Here is a 20,054-nt window from a genome sequence, read left to right as displayed (position 1 = left end):
GGCGGTCCGAGCTCTTTCTCAGCTGCAGTTTGGTTGCGTGTGCAGCGGCGCTAACGGGCTAATGTGCTCTCTGACAGATCTCCTGCGGATGTTCTTCGACACGCTCTACGACGAGGACGTGATCAAGGAGGAGGCCTTCTACAAGTGGGAGTCCAGCAAGGACCCCGCCGAGCAGCAGGGCAAGGGCGTGGCCCTCAAGTCCGTCACCGCCTTCTTCACCTGGCTCCGCGAGGCGGAGGACGAGTCCGATAACAGTTAGGCTCGCCAGCGCCCTCTGGAGCAAGGGAGGGCAGGCGTGCGCCTGGAGAGAGGAGGGTTGGACTGTTTGTCAGGCTGGGGGTGCGTCAGAATTGGCGCAGTCCTTCCGCAAATCTCTTGGTTGGAGCGATTCTACAGATCGGACATGCCATCGTTTATTTTTTTATTTTTTATTTTTTTTCTTCTGGCAAATGTCTTTAACAAAATGAAATAAAATTAAAATAATTGAAAAAAAAGAATGATAAAGATATAAACTGTGGGAGTGCAGTTCCTTCAGCATTTTGGTTTTATCTAGTTTTAAAGCGTCACTACACAATTCGACGTCAAATAAAATCCAGAACAGATAAACTAAGGCTGCTCTTATATTTGAATATATCATATTGCGTTTATGAAACATGATGCGTATCATGTGTCATATGTGTATGATATACATGCCGCTCTTACGTAGGTGGGTAGTATTTTCTTTTTCTTAGGTGTAGGACGATTGGAGTGTTTTTTTAATATAAAGGAAAAATACAAAGTGGACAAGCTGGAGTTGTCTTTTCGGGACATTTCAGAACGGAGACAAATGGACTACAAGCTTTTTGGGGTAGGGGGGGACTTCCTGTTGTCTGCAGGAACAAGGGGGTGTGGCCGAGGGCAGAATGGACATTGACCTTGCTGCTGGGGTCACGCTGCTCCCTCTAGGCCACGCCCACCCCTGTCCTGCGTGTCCGTTTGACTTTTCTCCTACACTTAATCTGTGGGGGGCCTGGCAAGGCCCTCCGGCAAGCCTGTAGTGGATTTTAAAAGATAAAATCATTATTAAAACTTGAAAGTATATAGAAAATTCAACTTTAAAAGTAAAAAGGCAAAAAAAAAAAATAAACAAAAAAAAAACAAACAGTACAGATCCTAAAGGCTTTTCTGCTTCCGTAAGCAGAAAAAACATTTCAGGAGAGTTCTGTAAATATATATTAAGGTTTTTTTTTTTTTTTCTTATTTTTCAAAAATAAAAATGCTAATGTAATGCCATGTAATTTTTTTTTTTTCTTTCCAACAAAAAAGTGGCTGAGTTTTCCTGTATTTATATTTTTTTCCTCCTTGGCTAGAAAGAAGGTGCTTGTAATTATCACCTGAATTCATTGATTACAATTTAATTGAAATTTGTAAATACTTTTTTGCTTTCTTTATTAAGTATTTAATTAAAAAATTAATGCCTCTTTTCACATCGGAACTGGAAAAGATAAAATAAAGAACATTGCAAATAAAGAGAAGTTGCTTGCTGTGTGCTGTAGGGGAGCCTCATTTCCTCTGGGAGGGAGGGTTCGACCCTGTCGCGTTCGGGGTGTTACTCGCTGGCGTTTCAGAGCACTGACGGTGTGAAGGGTGACGGTGCTCCTTCCTGTGAGTGAGTAACCGTGTGGTCTGAGGTGAACGGGCGCTCCGTGACGCTGCAGTGGCTTACTCTGCTCCTCATACCGTCCTGACCCCTCGGGCTGAGAAATTCCTCCAGAAGAGGGAGATTCCTTTTCGCTGGTGTTTCGCTGCTTATGGCCTGCCATCTTGTAACACTCCGATAAACATACATAAATAGACAAACCTCAGCCAGATTTTTTTTTTTTTTTTTAAGCTTCCATTCAGTCTTTTTAAAATTTGATGAATGAAAATGTGTGATGGGGATGAGAGTTCAAAGAATTGTGCACAGCTGGCTATGCTGGCTGCTGTTAATAGTCCAGATGCTGCTGAAGCTGTGTTGATATTAAGAACATTAACAGGGCATTTACGCTGAATATTACCTAAAGTCAGTTTGCTTTTTAGTCGGTGACTATGGCACTTGAACCCATAATCACCCGTAATGTTTTTAAATGACACCTGCTGCTTTACTTGCACGCGAAAAATTATTCCTTCTGATTGGTGCGCAGCTGGGATGTCTAACTGACTGTGTCAAGCTCAAATATGTCCTTAAATGCAATTCTGACCTAATCAAGCAAGCATCTCCATAATGTAATTCATGATTCAAGTTGGATGTTGCAACTGCCCCTGTGTTTTTAAAGCCCTTCCCCTATGGTCCTGTGTTATGTCTAAGGAAGCCAGAAGACCCTGTAATTTTCAAAAAGTTGCTCTTGTTTGTGGAACCTCCTTGTTTGAAGTTTAACTTCCACTGGAATTAAACCATCCTCAATATGATCTAGCCTTTCTCAATGATGTTTGCATTTCCTTGATGGTTGCTGTTCTGTAGCTGCAGTAAAACGCTGTAATTGATACTGCCTTGGAGCTGACCTGAATTCTAAACGGAATACTGAAATAATTTGGTCTTAACATTGACTAATACAAGCATTAAAGCTTTTTGTAATGGCTGGCCTGCTGAGTGCATTTGATTGCGTTCCAGCAAATTTTATTAGTGTGCCAATGTGGTTGCTTTATACACTGGTGGCTGATGTTACTTGTTTTGGCATTAGTGGTGTACTACCATGACTTGGCATTAACAATGGCACAGAGTGTACTTCACACAAATAAATTTAGCCTGAATGTCTGAGGTATTGAAACATGTTACCTCAGACATGAAACAGGTTTTTGGACAGTAGCATTGCCTTTGTTCTGGATATACAATAGAACACTGACAATATTACTGTAAGTTAAGCCTGTAAATGAGATTTGCAGGCTTAAAAAGTCACTCATGATCTCTATTGCATTGCTTCATTTTTTTTTTTCCTGGGGAAAATGGCCTGTTGTATGCATTATCAGTGGCCGTTTTAAGTTCTTTGAAGTTGAGTCGGGTCATTGAAAAACAAGAATACCCTTGCAAATGACATCTTCCAGCCATTCAAAAAAGGTCTCTTCAGAATCCTGCCAGACTTTTGACGTGCCTGGCGCTTCAGTGAGACTGCTTCAGATGAGTGCTGGACCTGTGGGAGGAAAAGAAGAGGTGTGATGGGAGCTGTGTGCTGCAGGCTGTGGGGAAACGGTGACTCGGTGCATGGTGCGCAAGCACCAGAGTTCTGAATCAGTTTAATTAGCGCTGAGACACGGATGAGAGCAGCTTTCTGAATAAACTTCAGTGGCCTGATTATGCCTCAGTTCTGATGAAGGCTGCAGACTTTGCTCAAAATAAGATTAAGAGTTTTTTTAGGTCAGATATTTTCCTTCAGTATTTTTTTATGATTATTTTACTGCAGTTTTGCAATGGAATCCAGGGGAATTTTTTTACTTTAGTCACATGTACCAGGCACACACCCAGGTTAATGGGTCTTCCAAGCTACATGTCAGAGTGTTGATACAACCAAGCACTTACCCTGGATTTTATGTTCACATAGATCAGTACTACTAGATCCATCTGAAGGAAATTCATATAAGTTGTAACACTGGTTCAGTCACATGCTTATTTCTCAGGAAATGTAATGGCAGACTGTTCTCCCAAGAACTGGAGGCTGGTGAAGCTGAGTTGGGCATGGAAATCTGCAGACACGCCCATCTTCCTGAGTGGGGTGGGGCCAGGTGTGGCTTTCGGCATTCCGCCCTGCTTGAGGTTCCCTGTGCAGCTGGGCATGGCCTGTCATACAGGCAAGGGGAGGTTTTCATGTGACTCATCATGAAACGATGGGGTTTGGTTGAGAGAGCGGAGAAGGCAGCCATGCAAGTCTCCCACCTGCTAGCTGAGTTTCGGGGGCTTTTCATTTGCGGGATAAACATGATTCTGGCCTCATTTGCGGAGTGCTGAAATGGAGCCTTGAATCGGAGCATTCGGTCCTACATCAGCATTTTACTCTTGATTGGCTATGTTGTAGTTGATGTGCCGAACAGGTCATCCATTTCCTATACCGGTCCCCTTTACCCTGAGGGTCAGCATGGCAACGCTCCCAAAAAGGGTGGATTGCGAGTGTATTTGTGTGTGTGGCAACGGGGTTGTGCAGCTCAAAATTTAGTGATACTTGCATGCCTAAGATCTGGCATCTGTGAATCCGCTATCCGCTGCCTTCTCTCTCCCCTCTTCCCGGCCCGCCCTCCCTTCCAGGGAAGCCTGTTGGCTTTGTAACATCCGCTCGGGACCAGCATGCCACGGCGGCAGCAGGCTTGGCCCGCAGTGCACACGGTTCCTGGCACACGGACGGCATCGTCAGCCCTGAGGGGCAGGGCCCATGGGTGCAGGAACATCACCCCCCCGCTGGTGCACAGCATCCCCATCACAGAGGCGCCCCAGCCCGCCAGACGTCCCGCCCTGCCGCACCCCTCTGCGGAGCACGCTAACGAAAGCGGGTCCTGTTTTCTGCTGTCACAGTAAAATGAACGCGCTTTCATCCCTTCTGCTGACTCCTGCCATCGTAAATCTGTACACGAGGCACAACAATACTGCTGGAAGTCCCGTTTTTATAACTTCAGTGTCATCTTACGCCGTAACTCTCTCTCTCTCCACGCGTTAGCTCATCTTATCGCTCACATCGCTGTCGCTTCATCGCAACACAGGAGGCTGTGGGCCTGCTGATCCAGCCTGTAAAATACCCCGTTAATCTCTGATGTAATTACACATCACAGCTAGCTATAATTACACTTTATCTTAGTCCTATAAATCCTTTTCAGCTGTGCATTAAATATGATGAAATGCCACTAATCATGGAGTCTTCTGGGAGCTGGCCCGTGGGTGATTTCTGTTTTATTGGAAGCTTTAAAGAATTGCAGATATAAAATCAGATTATCTAAGTAATTATGAATTGTTCTTTCACCATGACTACAGTTATTGCCAGTTATTGCATTTTGGTCTTGACATATTTGGCACTTTCATTAGCATTAAATTGACGTGTGTTTTGTTTTGGACTCGATATTTTAGTTCTGGACTCAACCTAACAATTGTAATAAAAACAAAAAATTAATAAATATGAAAACAATAATAAATAGAAATGGATTTGGGATAACTTTTTGTAATATGTACCCCTCAGCAGGTAACATGGTTAGTGCTGGAACTTTTTGCCCCCTGGTGGAAAAATGCTGTTAGCATTTAATATGTTAACAATCTCAGGTCTTCTACTGAAGCCTGAGAAGTTGCTTGCTGATTCAAATGCATTTCAGCACTTAATGCATCTCACTTTGGTCTTGATCATGGTTCAGTATGAAAGCACAATTTTAAATTTGATAATCTCTCTCTCTCTCCCTCTCTCTCTCCTTCTTTCCCTCTTTCACTTCTGTTGATCGCTCTCATCCTCTCTCTTCCTCTATTATTCTCCTGTTCATCTCTTTTGTTCTCTCTGCTGTCTCTTCTTGTACCCACCCCCTTCCCCACTTACTCTCCTTCTTGCCTTTTCCTCTGCTCTCCCCTCTCTCTCTTTCCTCTCTCTCTCTCCCTCTGCTCTCTCTCTCAAACTATCTAGACACTACCTGCATTCCTCTCTAATCCTTCCTGCCATAGGGTAACTGTGGCATGCTAACGTTGTTCTTAGCCTAGCCAGAGGGCCTGACTGCCTGTGCGTCCTTTACAGGTAAATGTTGAAGACACTGTCGAGATGCTGCCAAAATCAAGAAGAGCGCTCACCATTCAAGAGCTCTCTGTCTCTCGCTCTCTCTTTAATCTTAATGGTTGCTCCTCTTCTCCACTAGGGGGAGCACTTGCACCATATGCTCATCAAAAATAACATTACTGCAAGTGTTACAGCAAAGCATTTCTCTACCAATGGCCAGTGAAAAGTTTACTGTGCAGTAAGCAATGCAGCAAATTAGTAGCAATAATGTGCTATGGGTAATTGCAAGAGCAGTAGATTACAGTTTTACATTGTGCCCTTGATCACCACACACCAAATGACTATCGAGCAATTTAACAATCCCCCATAGACTCCCATATAATAATTTTCATTGTGCAATATTGGTAGATACCCAGCATGTGCCCACACACACACACATACACACACACACACAAGCATGCACACACAGACAATGCACACTTGCCCCATACTCTTTTTTTCCTCTTTACTTCATCTCCTCCACTCCCATTCCTGTCCCATTTTCATTCTTCATTTCCTCATCTTTCCTATTACTGAAATGAAACTCTGAAATGATTCCTCCCTCTCTCTCTGCACCCACTCAAACCCCCAGGCTACACCCTGCACTGAGCGATATGGATGGTGTGCCCTACACTTCACTGAGGGGGAATGCTCCCTCTGCAGTACCACCACAAGCCATCACACACATGCGCGCACACACTCAAATGCACAGACACACATGAAAATGCACAAACACGCATACAAACACAAACATGCAGATGCATGCACACACGGATGTGCACACATGTACAGTGCATGTAGACCCTTACACGCAGATATACACATCCTCCCATAATGAGATTCATATTTACTAACACACGATTGCATGAAGCAGGGGTGGTTCTAAAATGTATTGACAGGGTGGCCATTTTGAAATATCAGCTGGGTTTCCTTTTCAGATGTAATGTGCACAGTTCACGTATCTCTTTCGAAGTAACGCTGGAAGTAAGGAAGTACTGGACACAAATCAGCACAAGCATTTACTAACACTTGAATTTATGTGTAAATCATGATGAATTAATGCATAAATCATGATGAATGAAAAAATACACTAATGTTTAAAATGGTTTGTTACGTATTGATTCCCTGTTAACATGTGGTGTTGATTACAACTATGAATTAATGCTTTAATTAACAGTCTTCTGTAGACATAATCAAATGGGCAAATTGCGGATATGGATCAAGGCTTGGGGGGAGGGGGGTTTCGTAGTATTCACAAACTGGGGGTGGAAGGCTGATCGCTCGTTTTTTTTTTTGAGCTGTTTGCTCAAGTATGGCAGTTGCCAAAAGCTACCAAATTGACACCCTGGACTGATCTCCATCTGATTAAATGACCCAACTCTGCATAAGGGCACGGGTTTCAGTTGATAGTGGCCCCCCCTGCAACAGGGTAAAGAATGGGTACTGCCACTACTACGTGCAGCCCTAGTATGATGGCACCTATGAACAGCATGAGTGGGGCTAGGTGCCCCCAGCAAACCCATTTAGCATATTGGAGGGCACTCACCCAGCTACCAACTGTACGTTGCAGTGTCATGTAGAGGGTAACACACCATACAGTTGAGCCCTCTCATTAAAGGTGCATAAAGGCCAAAATGTCCATCCCCATTCACCCTCTGCGTCCTCATTACGATTACTGAACTCAGCCATCCTGTTATTTGGAAATACTGTATTAACGTCTACTTACTTTTTCATGATATGGGACAATGCAATTAACATAAGGTAATGCCAAATGTTTACCTCTGTCACCAGTTAGAAAGATTTTGGTTTAAACTTTTTAGTTTACACCACAAACTTCATTTGATTAGGACTACAAGAGGCTATTATTTAATCATTAATTAATAGTAGTAATTAACACCGTATGTTAGCTGGTAGTCAAAACATTTTGAATTGTTCATGTATGACTCAGTTGGTTTCTCAGGTAGGCACTTCATTAGTTCTTTATGTGTTAAGCATTAGTCTGTGTCTTCGTTCATCATCATTTGTGCATTAGTTTAAGCATTGGTGAATGTGTACCAGTGTACCAGTATTGTAAAGGATTTCAGTAGGGACAAGCGAGAACCCTTTACCCGGATGGCAGTGGGTGCAAGGCGCCCTGCTTCTGCAGAGCATAGTGGTCGAGCTGGCATGTAGAATTGAGTCATGTCCTGTAAGTACACCGGGGCCATACTGTTGGCTGCAGTGTAGGCGAGGGTCAGGACTTTGAACCTGATCCTGGCAGTGACCGGTAGCCAGTGGAGTGACCCCAGTGGAGGAGTGACGTGGGAGAATTTGCGGTGAAATTATTAGCATGCGTGTGTTTTGCGTGGAGCGTGTTTTCTGCCTGTGCTTCGGCATATCACACGTCTGTCGCCTACTACTTATGTGTGCCGGTGCGAAAGGGTGAGTGCACGCTTATGAGTGTCTAAGTGTGTGTGAGGGAGCGTGTGGGAGTTTGAGTATGCATGTGCTTCTGTGGGGGTGGGAGCGAGTGTGTGTTACACAATAGCAGATTAGAGCCCTTTGCAGTGTTGATAGCAATGTGATGAGTACACGCTGTACACAGCCAGCACCCTTGAGCTGCTCTTTAAACTTTATTACTTTACTAATTTATTAGTCATCCATTGGTTCGATTTAGATCCCTGAATTTTCCTATCTGCTGACTCTCATTGGAGAAGCTATTCTGCTTAAGTGTACAACTTAAATCACTAAAGACCAGCCTTTTTCTTCATATTTATACTGATGTCATTGTAATGTTTGTTGTTGTTTACAGTGCTTTGGTTTGTTTATGTATAGCTGCAATGTGTATGTGTTTTCCCTTCCAAGACCACTGCCTTCTCTTCCTCCCTTCATCTCTCTTTCATGCTCTCTCTCCCACCATATCCTTCTGTCCCCCCGGGAACCGGGCTGCACTAAGGAGAAGTGAGAGCTGTTCTTATTACTCAGGACAGGCCAGGTCACTGTGGAACTGGGCTTTGGTACTGTAGGTTCTGGTGGAGGCACTCCAAGGAAAGAAATACTTTTCTCTTCTTTTAAATTTTCTCTTTATGCTTTATTCCTCGTAAACCGAGCAGTACAATAAAACACCAGGCGTTTCGGCTAGAGCCTATTGCACTGCTCTCTTTTTTACTGAATAAAGCACAAAGAGAAAATTTAAAAGAAGCCAGAAGCGTTTTTTCCATGGAATGCCTCCAGCTTTTTATCTTGTACTGATTTTTTTTTTTAATTCGCACCCACTTAATTTTGCTAGGTAAATTGTTTACTTATCCGCAGAGGACCGCCTCCCCCTTTTTTGTTTACCGTAGGTTCTGACCCAGCGGGCTAGTGACACCTTTACTCCCCCTGTGAAAGCCACTGAAGGAACAGTGTACTGGATCTGTTCCACTCTGGTGTGTAAAACAGGCAAGAGCTTATGATTTTGTGTGATCAGATTTTGTTACCATATGGAATAACATAAACGAGAGAAATTGGATGCTGGAATTGAAGAAAAAACTATTAGTTTCTTTGAAGGTTTTTAAAAATCACATAAAGCCAGAGAATATTTGAAATTCTGTGTCCAGTTATGTCTGGTCACCACAATATTAAAAAAGGTTTTATCATGAAATGAGAAAGGCAGCAGCTCCTGATCTAATATGAAGACTTCCTAATCTCTTTAGTTTCAGAAATGAGAATAAAGTAGATTTGTCTGAAGCCTAAACCTTGCTGAAGGGATTATGAAGGTGAACACAAGTTATAAAAAGTTTTTGTGGAGAGGTGGACATAAGTCAAAAGGAAACCTGACTCTCATACTATGTAGCATTTCTTCACAAGAGTTATAAATGCTTGGCACACTTTGGAGTGGAAAAAGACTTCAGCAGATAAGACAAATCAACACAGTTTGCATTTTAACATACAGTACGACACAACTTGGCACACACTAGGCACACCACCCACAAACCTGTGACACAATGCAACTCAACAATCCACGTCTACTGCCTTAACCCTCCTGTTCTGTTCATTTTTTAGGTACAGCAAAAATGTTCCCGGGTCAATCCCCATACAGGGGGGGGTTTGCAAATACATGAAATGAACCATTTTCATTTAAAATGTTGATTACACTAATTAAGGCCAGTAGAAGAAGTTTCATACTGAAAAAATAATTTTAAGTATTTTTCCTAGATTTTCAAACTTTAAAAAGGGTCAATTTGACCCGCAACATAACAGGAGGGTTAAGCATTATAACCAAACCAGGAAATAGGACTTGCTTAAGGCAGTAGGCGTAGATGTATTTGGCCTTGGCCACACGCTGCGGAAGGGATATTCCAAGGTCAAACTTTGTTGTTGATTCTGACGCTGTCTGGTCTAATATAATCCTTGCTTCCAGGAAGCAGTGCCACCAGATGATTCAGTAGAATTTTGTTTGTAGGGTATATATGACCCCTCTTAAAAAATGTATCGTGAAGATTACTGGTAGCCATGCTTTTGTGTTTTTTGTCCAGATGTCACCATTGAGTTATGGCGTATTCTTGGTGAATACAGGCTCCCTTGGGGTGTTTTAGGATGGTGGGATTGTGGGAGCAGGAGAAGTATGGTGGTGTTATTGGGCCTCATCCACAAAACTTTTCTTAAATTATTCTTACTTTTGTTCTTAAAAATTTGTTCATGTGATTAGCATAAGGAAACAGCCATGAACAAATACAGATAAGAAAAAGATTATGAATTCCAAAATGTTCTTGGAAACGTTCTTACACAGTTTATGATCAAATGTCATCGTACACATATTTTGTGAATGAGGCCAATTGTTTTCCCTTGTGTTTTTATTTCTGCATTTTTAAAGGATATTCCTTATTTCTTCCCTTTTTAAATTTGTATTTTACCCTGCCCACCCCCTGCTATAATAAACAAAAATACTGTACACCTTCACACACAAAACTGTACAACTTTGCTCACAACACCATACACCTCCATACATAACACTGTGCTCCCCAGCACACAGGTCATCTGCAGCCTGCTATGTGTAACCTGTTGTTAAATGTGTATTGTGATGGAGAGGGCTTGGCTGGGACTAGGTTTGTAAATAGAAGGTAGCCAGTTCATTTCCTTAGCGGTTTGCAAATGTGGCCTTTCACAAGGCCCTGAAATGATAAACATAGCTATCAATAATTTGTTGGCTTGGATAAGGGAAACGGGCAGGTAAATAATGATTGCACATAATAAATAATGTGTGTGAAGTCTATAGCATAAGCAGTTGTCTCCCACATGATGAGATATGGCCGACGTCGTTATCGGTTTCTTTTTACGATGCCTCCACAAGTAGCTGATTGGCAGGTGGTGCGGTGTGGTGACCTGACTGGAGGGTTATATTCCTCTGTCCCTATCCCAGCTTTCAAGCATCGCCATGGACACTCTGCGTCTATCTGCCGTGTGGTTATGCCTGCTGGTTGGCGTGTGTCATGCTGCAGCCCCAGGTAAGAGAGCCGTCAGTCACCATGGTAACCCATTCCGATGTTGAGGGGCCCTGTACACCTGAGCTGGTCTGCAGTCACTGGGCTCACCAACAGACACCCTTCACTCTGCTCTGTCAACTTTGGACTTATCCTGACAGCAGGAAACTTTTACTTCCGCTTCACTACTTGAAGCTTTCTGCTTTGTGACCTGCTTTCTGACCTTTTCTATTATTCACACCTCTTATTGTTAAATATGTCTCTGCACACACATGCACACACACAGTGCCACTGGATCAGTAACAAAAGCGCACATTTACTGCTTTGTTTGTTATGGGAGCGCATAAGTTTGACTTGCTTACTATGAACATGCCATTTTAAGGTAAAGTGAAGGCTGGGCTAAAGCAGAGCATCATCTCTTTTCTATGAAGGACATTGTTGCTAAATCAGGAATTGGTTCATGTTTGTGTTAGCCGTATTGGGGAACCTAGCCCCAGCTGCATTAATGGGTTGGTTTTGCCATTTTAAAAACCCAGCTACTACTGTAAAAATGGCGGCTTCTTTGCTTTAGAACATTTTATGGGCAAAGAGGATCATCATAATAATGACAATAATAAAAGCCATGCTTTGAGCATGTCACTGCCATTCCCTTGAATTATTCCCAAGCTGTAAACTCACTTGACTCTTGAGATCAGCACGCACCCTGAAACTGAAGTTCAGTTTTGACAGTCCGTGTCCTTGCTGCAGAAGTTAAAATGATGCCTAGAACAATACTCAACAGTGACAGTTTCGCATTGTTTGCAGCAGTATTTCATAATATCTGGAAGAAGCAAAGCCGTGTCCGCCCATGCACAAGCTGCACCTTCCTGCAGTCTGATCCCCTTTCTGCTAAACGGAGGCTCCTGAAATCGCGACCAGCCCAAACCGAATCCCTCTGGGGTCTTTCGCAGGATTCCAGTGTCTGCCAGAGTGGTTCATCGCATTTTCCCACCGCGGACATTACTTTACAGCTAAAGCACTGTCTTATAGACTAAAATAAATTGCACAAGAACATTTTTCATTTTTCAAACTTGACAGACTAAAAGCTAGAGGACAGTTCCGTCGAAAAGTGAAACTTGAGTTCTGATAAAAGATGATTCTGGGAACCCAAGAAACCTTTGAAAGCCTCGGCACGTGGTGTTCCACATGTCTCTTATATCTGCCTAATGAACTCTCATGGATCATTTAGAGAGGCATCGATAACCGTGTGCTCCTGCATAGTGCCTGTGTGCATGTGTCCTTCTCTTTCAGTGAATAGAGAACATGTTACGACCCCAGTGTTTATGTAACAGCGCATTTGCATCCTGCTGCGTTAGCCTTTTCAGCGTTCATGTTTTTCTGTGGGATTCACACGGCTGTCAGTAAGTACTCTTCCCAGAGACATTTGGCCTCTTTCATGATGTTTTATAACCACGCGTCATGTCCAATGATATACCTCTGGGGCCTCAAAGACATACTTATTAATGAGACATTTTGCAGCACATGCATATTTTTTCACCTTGATTTGGAGTGTGTGTGTGTGTGTGTTTTATGTGTATTTGATGAAAATGAAAAGGTTGGTGAGAGACAGTGGGACACATGGAAATGTCATTTACTGTAGATACTGTCCTAATGGCTTGCTGATCAGCTTGAGCTTTTATGTGCTCTGAGCACAAAGCCACTGCGGAACCTGTGGAGTGAGCGTGAGCGCGTGCGGTCCCCACGAGAACGGTCTGTGACACAGCCTGATCCAACCCAGCTCAGCCTGGTCTGAGAGAGTGGTGCCGCGTGAAAGAGGCGTCTCCAGAGCAACACGCTGGGCTGCCGTGGCGACCGGCTTAAAACACGTTACACAACAGCATGCAGCCCGCATCCTCAAGGGTCAACTGCAAAACCGGACAGGAGAGGAGACGGTCATGACCATGGATACATTCCCCCATGTGGGCCTGGTCAAGGTAACACACACACACATGAACATGCGCACACACACACGCACGCACAAACATGCACACACACACACGCACACACACATGCACACACACACACACAGACATGCACACATGCACACACACACACAGACATGCACACATGCACACACACACACACATAGGCGCAAGCGCACACACACACGCACACACATACATGCACACGCATACACACATGCACATAAATATACATGCACATGCACATAGACAATCCCACACACACCTACCCTTCATTTTCACTGACCTCATGTGGGTATTGTGAATGGAGCACATACATGCAAACAAGCTTTAGCGTAGACTCAACTGTGATGGCTTGAAATGGCTGGTAATGTATCCATCACACTAAGACAGAGATGTACTTCAGCCTTGCTACGCACTACTGCTTTAGAGGGGTATCTCTAAGTGTGTTTATCCTCCCCCCAGGGGGGTCTGCTAAGCACAGATGAAAGAATGAGGATGGAAGAAAAGAGCAACAACTATATCCCGTCCCCCTTTATCTTTCTTTGTTCCCCCCATTAGTTCCCTCTCTCCCTGTTTTTCCATGTTCTTGCGAGTGAGTCACAGGCTTGAAGACTTTAAAAAGGGCTGAGTTTCAGGCAGAGAAGATGATAAGTGTGTGTGTGTGTGTGTGTGTGTGTGTCTGTTTACCCACAGCAGTAAACAAAACAGCCTTTTTCATTAGACCAGCTGTAGCTGCACTGTTTAATCTGTAGCTCAGGACTAACAGGCATAGTTAGTGGCTATGGCTGCATTTCTCCTGTAGACCCCTGTAATCTGCCATGCTCCCTCCTGCAGGTGTACTGTGTAGACTTCCAGATTCCAGACAGCGCAGCCACAGCCACAGCGTACCTGTGTGGCGTCAAGTCCAACCTGAACACAGTTGGGGTGAACGCGGCCGCGCGCAACGGGGTGTGTCGTACGCAGAAGGGCAACGAGGTCACCTCCATCCTCAAGTGGGCCAAAGATGCAGGTGAGAAGAGGAGGAGGGTGCAGTTTGGAGAGCAGGGCGTGGGAAAGGGGCGTCCGGTTACTGGATGCAAATAGCAACCAAACAGGAAGTCACTGGCGCCGCCTGACACACCCACAGCTGGCTCGCTGGTGCTGCGCCCTGCCATCCTGTTATTCCGTGGAGATCAGGCAAACATTAGCTCGAGGCTATCGCCTCCCCATGTTATCAGCTGCTCTAACCAGGCGTCTCCTGTGGCCTTGCACCCCGGACATGATGGTGCGGAGTTACACATCAGCCACGCTCACCTGCTGCTGTTCCCACCGGAGGAAACTACAGTCCTGCGAAACGCAAACTCGCTTACGTACCGGGGGACGGGGCTCGAAGGAGCGGGCATGCTGGGGGCGCTCGCCGGCTCTGGGAAAGGTGGGGGGGAGCAGTGTGGGACGCGTGGATGTGGGAGAGCGCATTAACGGGGGGTGGGGACGGGGGGGTGGGGAGAGGGGAGACCTCACCATCTCTGTTCTCACAAGCCTCGCTGTGCAGACGGGTAATGGAACATGCAGCTTGAGACATGCTGTGCCTTTGTGCACCTGTTCTAAATCGCTCCGAGCAGATAATCATTGTCTTTATTTAGCCTAATTCACATCGCTGGCTCTGAGCTGCCGAGCCTGCTGGGCTGCAAAGGTCTCGCACCATATCTACGGTCTATAATATCACTACATACGCTAATTGTAAAAATGAGCGTTATTAGCCCTGGCCAGGAAGATGGGGTTTGTGATTTCTTTTCTGTAGCCTCGTAATCTGCCCTCTGGTGTGCACGTCCAACAGGGAAGTCGGTGGGCATCGTCACGACGACCCGGGTGCAGCACGCCACTCCGGCGGCGTCCTACGCCCACAGCGCCAGCCGGAAGTGGTACTCTGACGCGGACATGCCCGCGGCCGCCAAGCGGGAGGGCTGCACCGACATCGCCTCTCAGCTGCTCAACAACACGGACATCGACGTGAGCGCCTCCGCTCGAATCATCGCCTCTGATACCTTCAAAACCTCTCAGATGCCTTCAAAACCTCTCAGATACCTTTAAACCGCCATCTCCGATAACTTTAAACCCTCTTAGATAACTTTAAAACCTCCCAGATACCTTTAAAACTTCCATCTCATATACCTGTAAAACCCGTCATCAGCCCATCACAATATTCTGTCATAATGATGCTAATCCTGTTATTCTCTGCAATTAAGTTTTTAACTTATATTTATATATTATATTATTATGTTATGTGTGTGTGTTTGTATGCGTGTGTGTCTGTCTGTGTGTGTGTGTGTGTGTGTGCGTGTGTTTGTGAGTAAGTCTGTTTGTGCCCGTGTGTGTGTCCGTTTGTGCGATATGTATGTTTTTGTGTATTCGTATGTAAATTATCTGGAAAGTGTGGTCTGTTGAAAAGCTCTGATGTGCCCACATGTGTTTCTGTAGGTGATCATTGGAGGGGGGAGGAAGTACATGACGCCCAAGGGCACGAGGGACCCTGAATACCCAAAGGACCTTACCGCGGTGGGCCAAAGGACCGACGGGCGGAACCTGGTCTCGGAGTGGCTGAAGATGAAAGAGGGGAAGGTAAAGAGAGACGGACCCGCTCCCTCTCAGGCCAGCCCAGCCTGATGTCTGAATGCTCACCCTGGCCTTTTCTGTTCAGGTTGCGCGGTACGTTTGGAACCGCACTGACTTCGACGCTGTTGACCCTGCAACCACAGATTACCTCATGGGTGAGTGGCATTCCCACCACCGCATACAATCCGGAATGGTTTTCAGCCCGTTCATATTCCCTAATGACAACCATTCATATTCCCTCTGCCTCCAAGTGATAAAATCACTTTCTTTCCTCCATCTGTGTGACTTTCTTGACCTTACAAAGACGTTGCGTAAATACTCATCTCACAGATACATAAATGCACACACATATACATGCATGTGTATATGCATACACACACACATGCACACACACATGCACACACACAGTCATGCATGCACACGTTTATGCATTTATGTTGTCCTGATTGTTGCTACCCGTGCACGCAGCCTTGTTCGAACCTGGCGACATGCGCTTTGAGGTGGAGAGGGACCCTGCAATGGACCCCTCCATCACCGAGACCACAGAAAAAGCCATCCAAATTCTGCAGAAAAACCCCAAGGGATTCTTCCTGCTGGTGGAAGGTAACCATGGGCACAGCCAGCCACTGTGTCGATCAAACACTCAGCCAATCGGTCAAATCCACAACCACACCCCGTGCTCACAGATCCCCCCCCCCAGTCAGACAAATAATTGAGAAACAGTACAGAATGTTCCTTTTTCTGTATGGCATAATAAACGACTGGGTGCAGGTCAGTTGTATGAGGAGATCCTACGTCACTGTCAGGCCTGTGGCCTCAATCTGTAACATGTGCACTGGGGCTTCACTGTTGAAACTTCACAATGGCTTAATAAAATACATAGACTTTAAATAGCCCACAACATATGGTGACACAATGCCCAGCTCCTGAAGTGCAGCATCCCTGCAGATCTAATTTCAACCTAATGCCTAATTTATGCAGTCCTTAGTGCAGCAGGAAGCTCGTTTCAGCGCTTTAATTAACAGAGATGGATTGCATTTGGATGGAAACGATGGTCTGTCAAAGTTTCAATGGACTGTAATTGGCTGCAAACCATGATGATAAGCATGTCCACAGATCATGATCAGCTGCAGCCTGTGCAGTCGGCATGCTCACTGACTGTGCTAGGCTGTGCACCATGGGAACGGTGTATCCGGGGACTGTTGCTTGCCAGGAACTGTGCGGTCGGCTGACACGAGTGTCTCCTCTCCCCCCGCCGCGGCCCAGGCGGGCGAATCGATCAGGGGCACCACGCCAGCCGGGCGTCCATGGCGCTGCAGGAGGCGGTAGCGCTGGACACCGCCGTGGCGCGCGCGCTGGAACTGACGCGCGAGGACGACACGCTCACTCTGGTCACCGCCGACCACTCCCACTCCCTCTCCTTCAACGGCTACCCCTTCCGAGGGAACAGCATCCTGGGTAGGCAGCGACCTTCGGCCGTGCGTGGGAAAACTGATTTCTCTCTCCGTAATCATCATCATCATCATTCTCTATCACGGCCCCCATTCACATCCGCAATAAGAACACCGAACCCTGTCCACCTGCACACTCTCAGAGCTCCTGGCACATGTCCTGGTTCTCCTGCATGTGCCTCCCACCCCCCTCTCCCGACCCCCCCCCCCCCCCCCCCCCCCCCCCCCCCATCCACCCCCCCCCCATCCCTCCCACGGCCGCACTCCGCTCTGTGACAGCTGAGACCTAATCAGGGCGTGAGTGCTCGCCTGGGTCCTGGAGCTCTGTTTGTGATATGTCAACAGCAGCTTGACATTTCCGCTGCCCCCGCCGTCGTTTTAAAAACAAACAGCTCAGAGGGCTCTTCTCCGGCGCCCCCCGCTGGCTCCTCGCTGGGCACGAGTGCCAGGATTTATTCAGTCCCCTTACGGGGAGCACTGCCCTCCTCAGGGGGGCACAAACACTCACCTCACGCTCACGCGCTGCACTGATGCACTGTCGCTGCTCGGCTGTTCTGCTCACTTGTGCGGTGGCCTTACACATGATGAAGGCATGCCTGGGAGTTTATTCACCAATGTGTGTCTAAATCTGTGCCTGAGGATACCGGATAGTGTGTGTGAGTGCGTGTGCACATGTGTGTGTGTGTGTGTGTGTGTGCGCGTGTTTGCACATGAACATCATTTTGTTGATATGATAATAATAATAATAATAATAAGCTTTATTTATATAGCACCTTTCATACATAAAATGTAGTTCAAAGTGCTTTACATTCAGCATCAAAGCAATTACAAAGAATTGAAAAGACAAAAATACAGAAATACAGAAATAAAATTTTACAAATAAAATTAAATGCAGACCATGATGCGCATGTGCATGTGCCTGTGTTAGTGTTTATGCAAGGACAAAAGTCTGATTTTAAAAAATGGTGAGCGCTGCCTTTCCTGAGAAACTGTCTTTTTCTTCCACAGGAAAATCTCCGCTGTTTGGGACCGACAACATGCCCTACACAACACTGATGTATGGAAATGGACCAGGACACAAAATTGTCAACAACACGCGACCCAACATCAGCAAGGTTAACACAGGTGAAACTGAAAGGCCTCTTCTGTATTGATAACCCCACCCTCCCCACCCCATATGACCCTGGGACTCCTCCCAATTGGAATATACTGCATGTGCACGTGGACCACACCCATGTTTAACATAAATACTGACCCTCTTTCATGGGTCACACATACCCATAATTCCCGGCTGTTGAACCACACAGGCCTCACCCTCCAAATCTATTTCTCTTCTTTCAATTAAATGAATAGGAAACAGGCATGAATTGTATAACTCCCATCTGTGACCCCTGCCTCATCTCTCCTTCTTTTCCTCTTTCACTTCTGTTGATCTCTCTCTTCTCTATTATTCTCCTGTTCATCTCCTTCCCTCTGCTGTCTCTTCCTGTACCCACCCCCTTCCCCTCTTCCTCTCCTTCTTGCCTCCTCCCTCTGCTCTCCCCCTCTCTCTCTCCCTCTACTCTCCCCTCTCGCTCTCTCTCCCCCCTCTCTCTCTCCCTCTTTCTCTCCCCCCTCTCTCTCTCCCTCTGCTCTCCCCCCCTCTCTCTCTCTCCCTCTACTCTCCCATCTCTCTCCCTCTTTCTCTCCCCCCTCTCTCTCTGTCTCCCCCCCTCTCTCTCTCTCTCTCTCTCTCTCTCACTCTCCCTCTCCCCCCCCTCTCTCTCTCCCTCTTTCTCTCCCCCCTCTCTCTCTCCCTCTGCTCTCCCCCCCTCTCTCTCCCTCCCTCTGCTCTCCCCCCCTCTCTCTCTCTCCCCCCCTCTCTCTCTCTCTCTCTCTCTCTCTCTCACTCTCCCTCTCCCCCCCCCCCCCGCCTCTCTCTCTCAGGCTCTAAGGACTACGTGCAGCAGGCGGCCACCCCGCTGGCGAAGGAGACGCACGGAGGGGAGGACGTGGCCGTCATGGCGCGAGGCCCCATGTCTCACCTGTTCCACGGGATTCAGGAGCAGAGCTACATCCCCTACGCGCTGGCCTACGCGGCCTGCATCGGGCAGGACCAGAGCCACTGCCTGTTCCAGCAGCCCTCCCAGCCCACGCCCACCGCGACCACCCCAAAGAGCTCCGCCCCCGCCACGCCCTCCGCTCACCTGGCTGCTGTTCTCCTGAGTGCCCTGCTGGCTGCCTCGCTGCACTGAGACACAGCGGAGCACGGAGTGGGACACGTTCTTCCACTGGCACCCGTGGATCTCGCAAGGCACTGAACTCTGAACACTTCTGTTTTAAAAATTTCAGATTAAAAGCTGTTAAATAGGAAATTTAGTAATAAACATTATAATAAGTTTTATAAATCATTTTGTTGAAACATGTTTTTTTAATAAACCCAGGAGATCTCTCTGTTGACTGGACTAAGTGAATTTCCTTGCACCTTTTCTGTAGTGACAGTGTTACAGCAGGTGTGTCTGTGTTTGAGGAAGGGGCTGGGTGCCCTGTGTGCTCGCTCTCTGTGACGTATGTGTGTGCGGCTCACCCTTTGGCGGAGGTACGCACTGCACATGGTGTTGTTTCCTGAGAAGGAGAGATCTTCTGGCTGAAGAGATTCTAATGATTGCACCCCTCTTAGCTGCCTTTACCCCTGGATGCTGTCCCAAGCCATTCTATTCATGAGGTTATATTAGTGCAGCAAGCCATGGCATTCATCAACCAGGCTCATATCAGATACCTCCAGAGACTTCAGTTTACAGAGCATACAAGGTAAGAGCATAGTTTCATCACACCATCAGCACAAGGATACAGGCTGGAGAAATCACAGCCAACTTCTGCAGACCTGAGACATTATATATC

General features: G+C 46.3%; 2 protein-coding genes and 1 long non-coding RNA gene across 19 annotated transcripts in view; all 3 read left to right on the top strand.

The window, feature by feature from the left end:
- Positions 1 to 2,427, top strand: part of LOC118209397 (eukaryotic translation initiation factor 4 gamma 1-like) — a 43,495-nt gene extending 41,068 nt beyond the window's left edge. For all 17 annotated transcript variants that reach the window (XM_035384651.1, XM_035384650.1, XM_035384664.1 and 14 more), the window contains one exon: positions 78 to 2,427. In XM_035384651.1, coding sequence (XP_035240542.1) covers positions 78 to 259 — 182 coding nt within the window. In that variant the 3' untranslated portion in view covers positions 260 to 2,427. The remainder of the gene's footprint in view (positions 1 to 77) is intronic.
- A 5,560-nt stretch (positions 2,428 to 7,987) lies between these two features.
- Positions 7,988 to 11,374, top strand: LOC118208871. The gene is made up of 3 exons (XR_004761645.1): positions 7,988 to 8,147; positions 9,050 to 9,133; positions 11,107 to 11,374. It is a non-coding gene; the product is annotated as an uncharacterized LOC118208871 (long non-coding RNA).
- A 1,678-nt stretch (positions 11,375 to 13,052) lies between these two features.
- Positions 13,053 to 19,605, top strand: alp3 (alkaline phosphatase 3). Its single transcript, XM_035385750.1, has 9 exons — positions 13,053 to 13,140; positions 13,966 to 14,140; positions 14,948 to 15,120; positions 15,589 to 15,729; positions 15,809 to 15,878; positions 16,192 to 16,326; positions 16,990 to 17,181; positions 18,183 to 18,299; positions 19,101 to 19,605. The coding sequence occupies exons 1-9, from the start codon at positions 13,102 to 13,104 to the stop codon at positions 19,406 to 19,408; spliced, it is 1,350 nt and encodes a 449-aa protein (XP_035241641.1). The 5' UTR covers positions 13,053 to 13,101; the 3' UTR covers positions 19,409 to 19,605.
- Positions 19,606 to 20,054: the final 449 nt, after the last annotated feature.

Source organism: Anguilla anguilla, chromosome 12 (genome assembly GCF_013347855.1).
Source record: "Anguilla anguilla isolate fAngAng1 chromosome 12, fAngAng1.pri, whole genome shotgun sequence".
Lineage (NCBI taxonomy): Eukaryota > Metazoa > Chordata > Actinopteri > Anguilliformes > Anguillidae > Anguilla > Anguilla anguilla.
The sequence above is the reverse complement of the archived record's forward strand: the minus strand, read 5'-3'. Positions and strand labels throughout refer to the sequence as shown.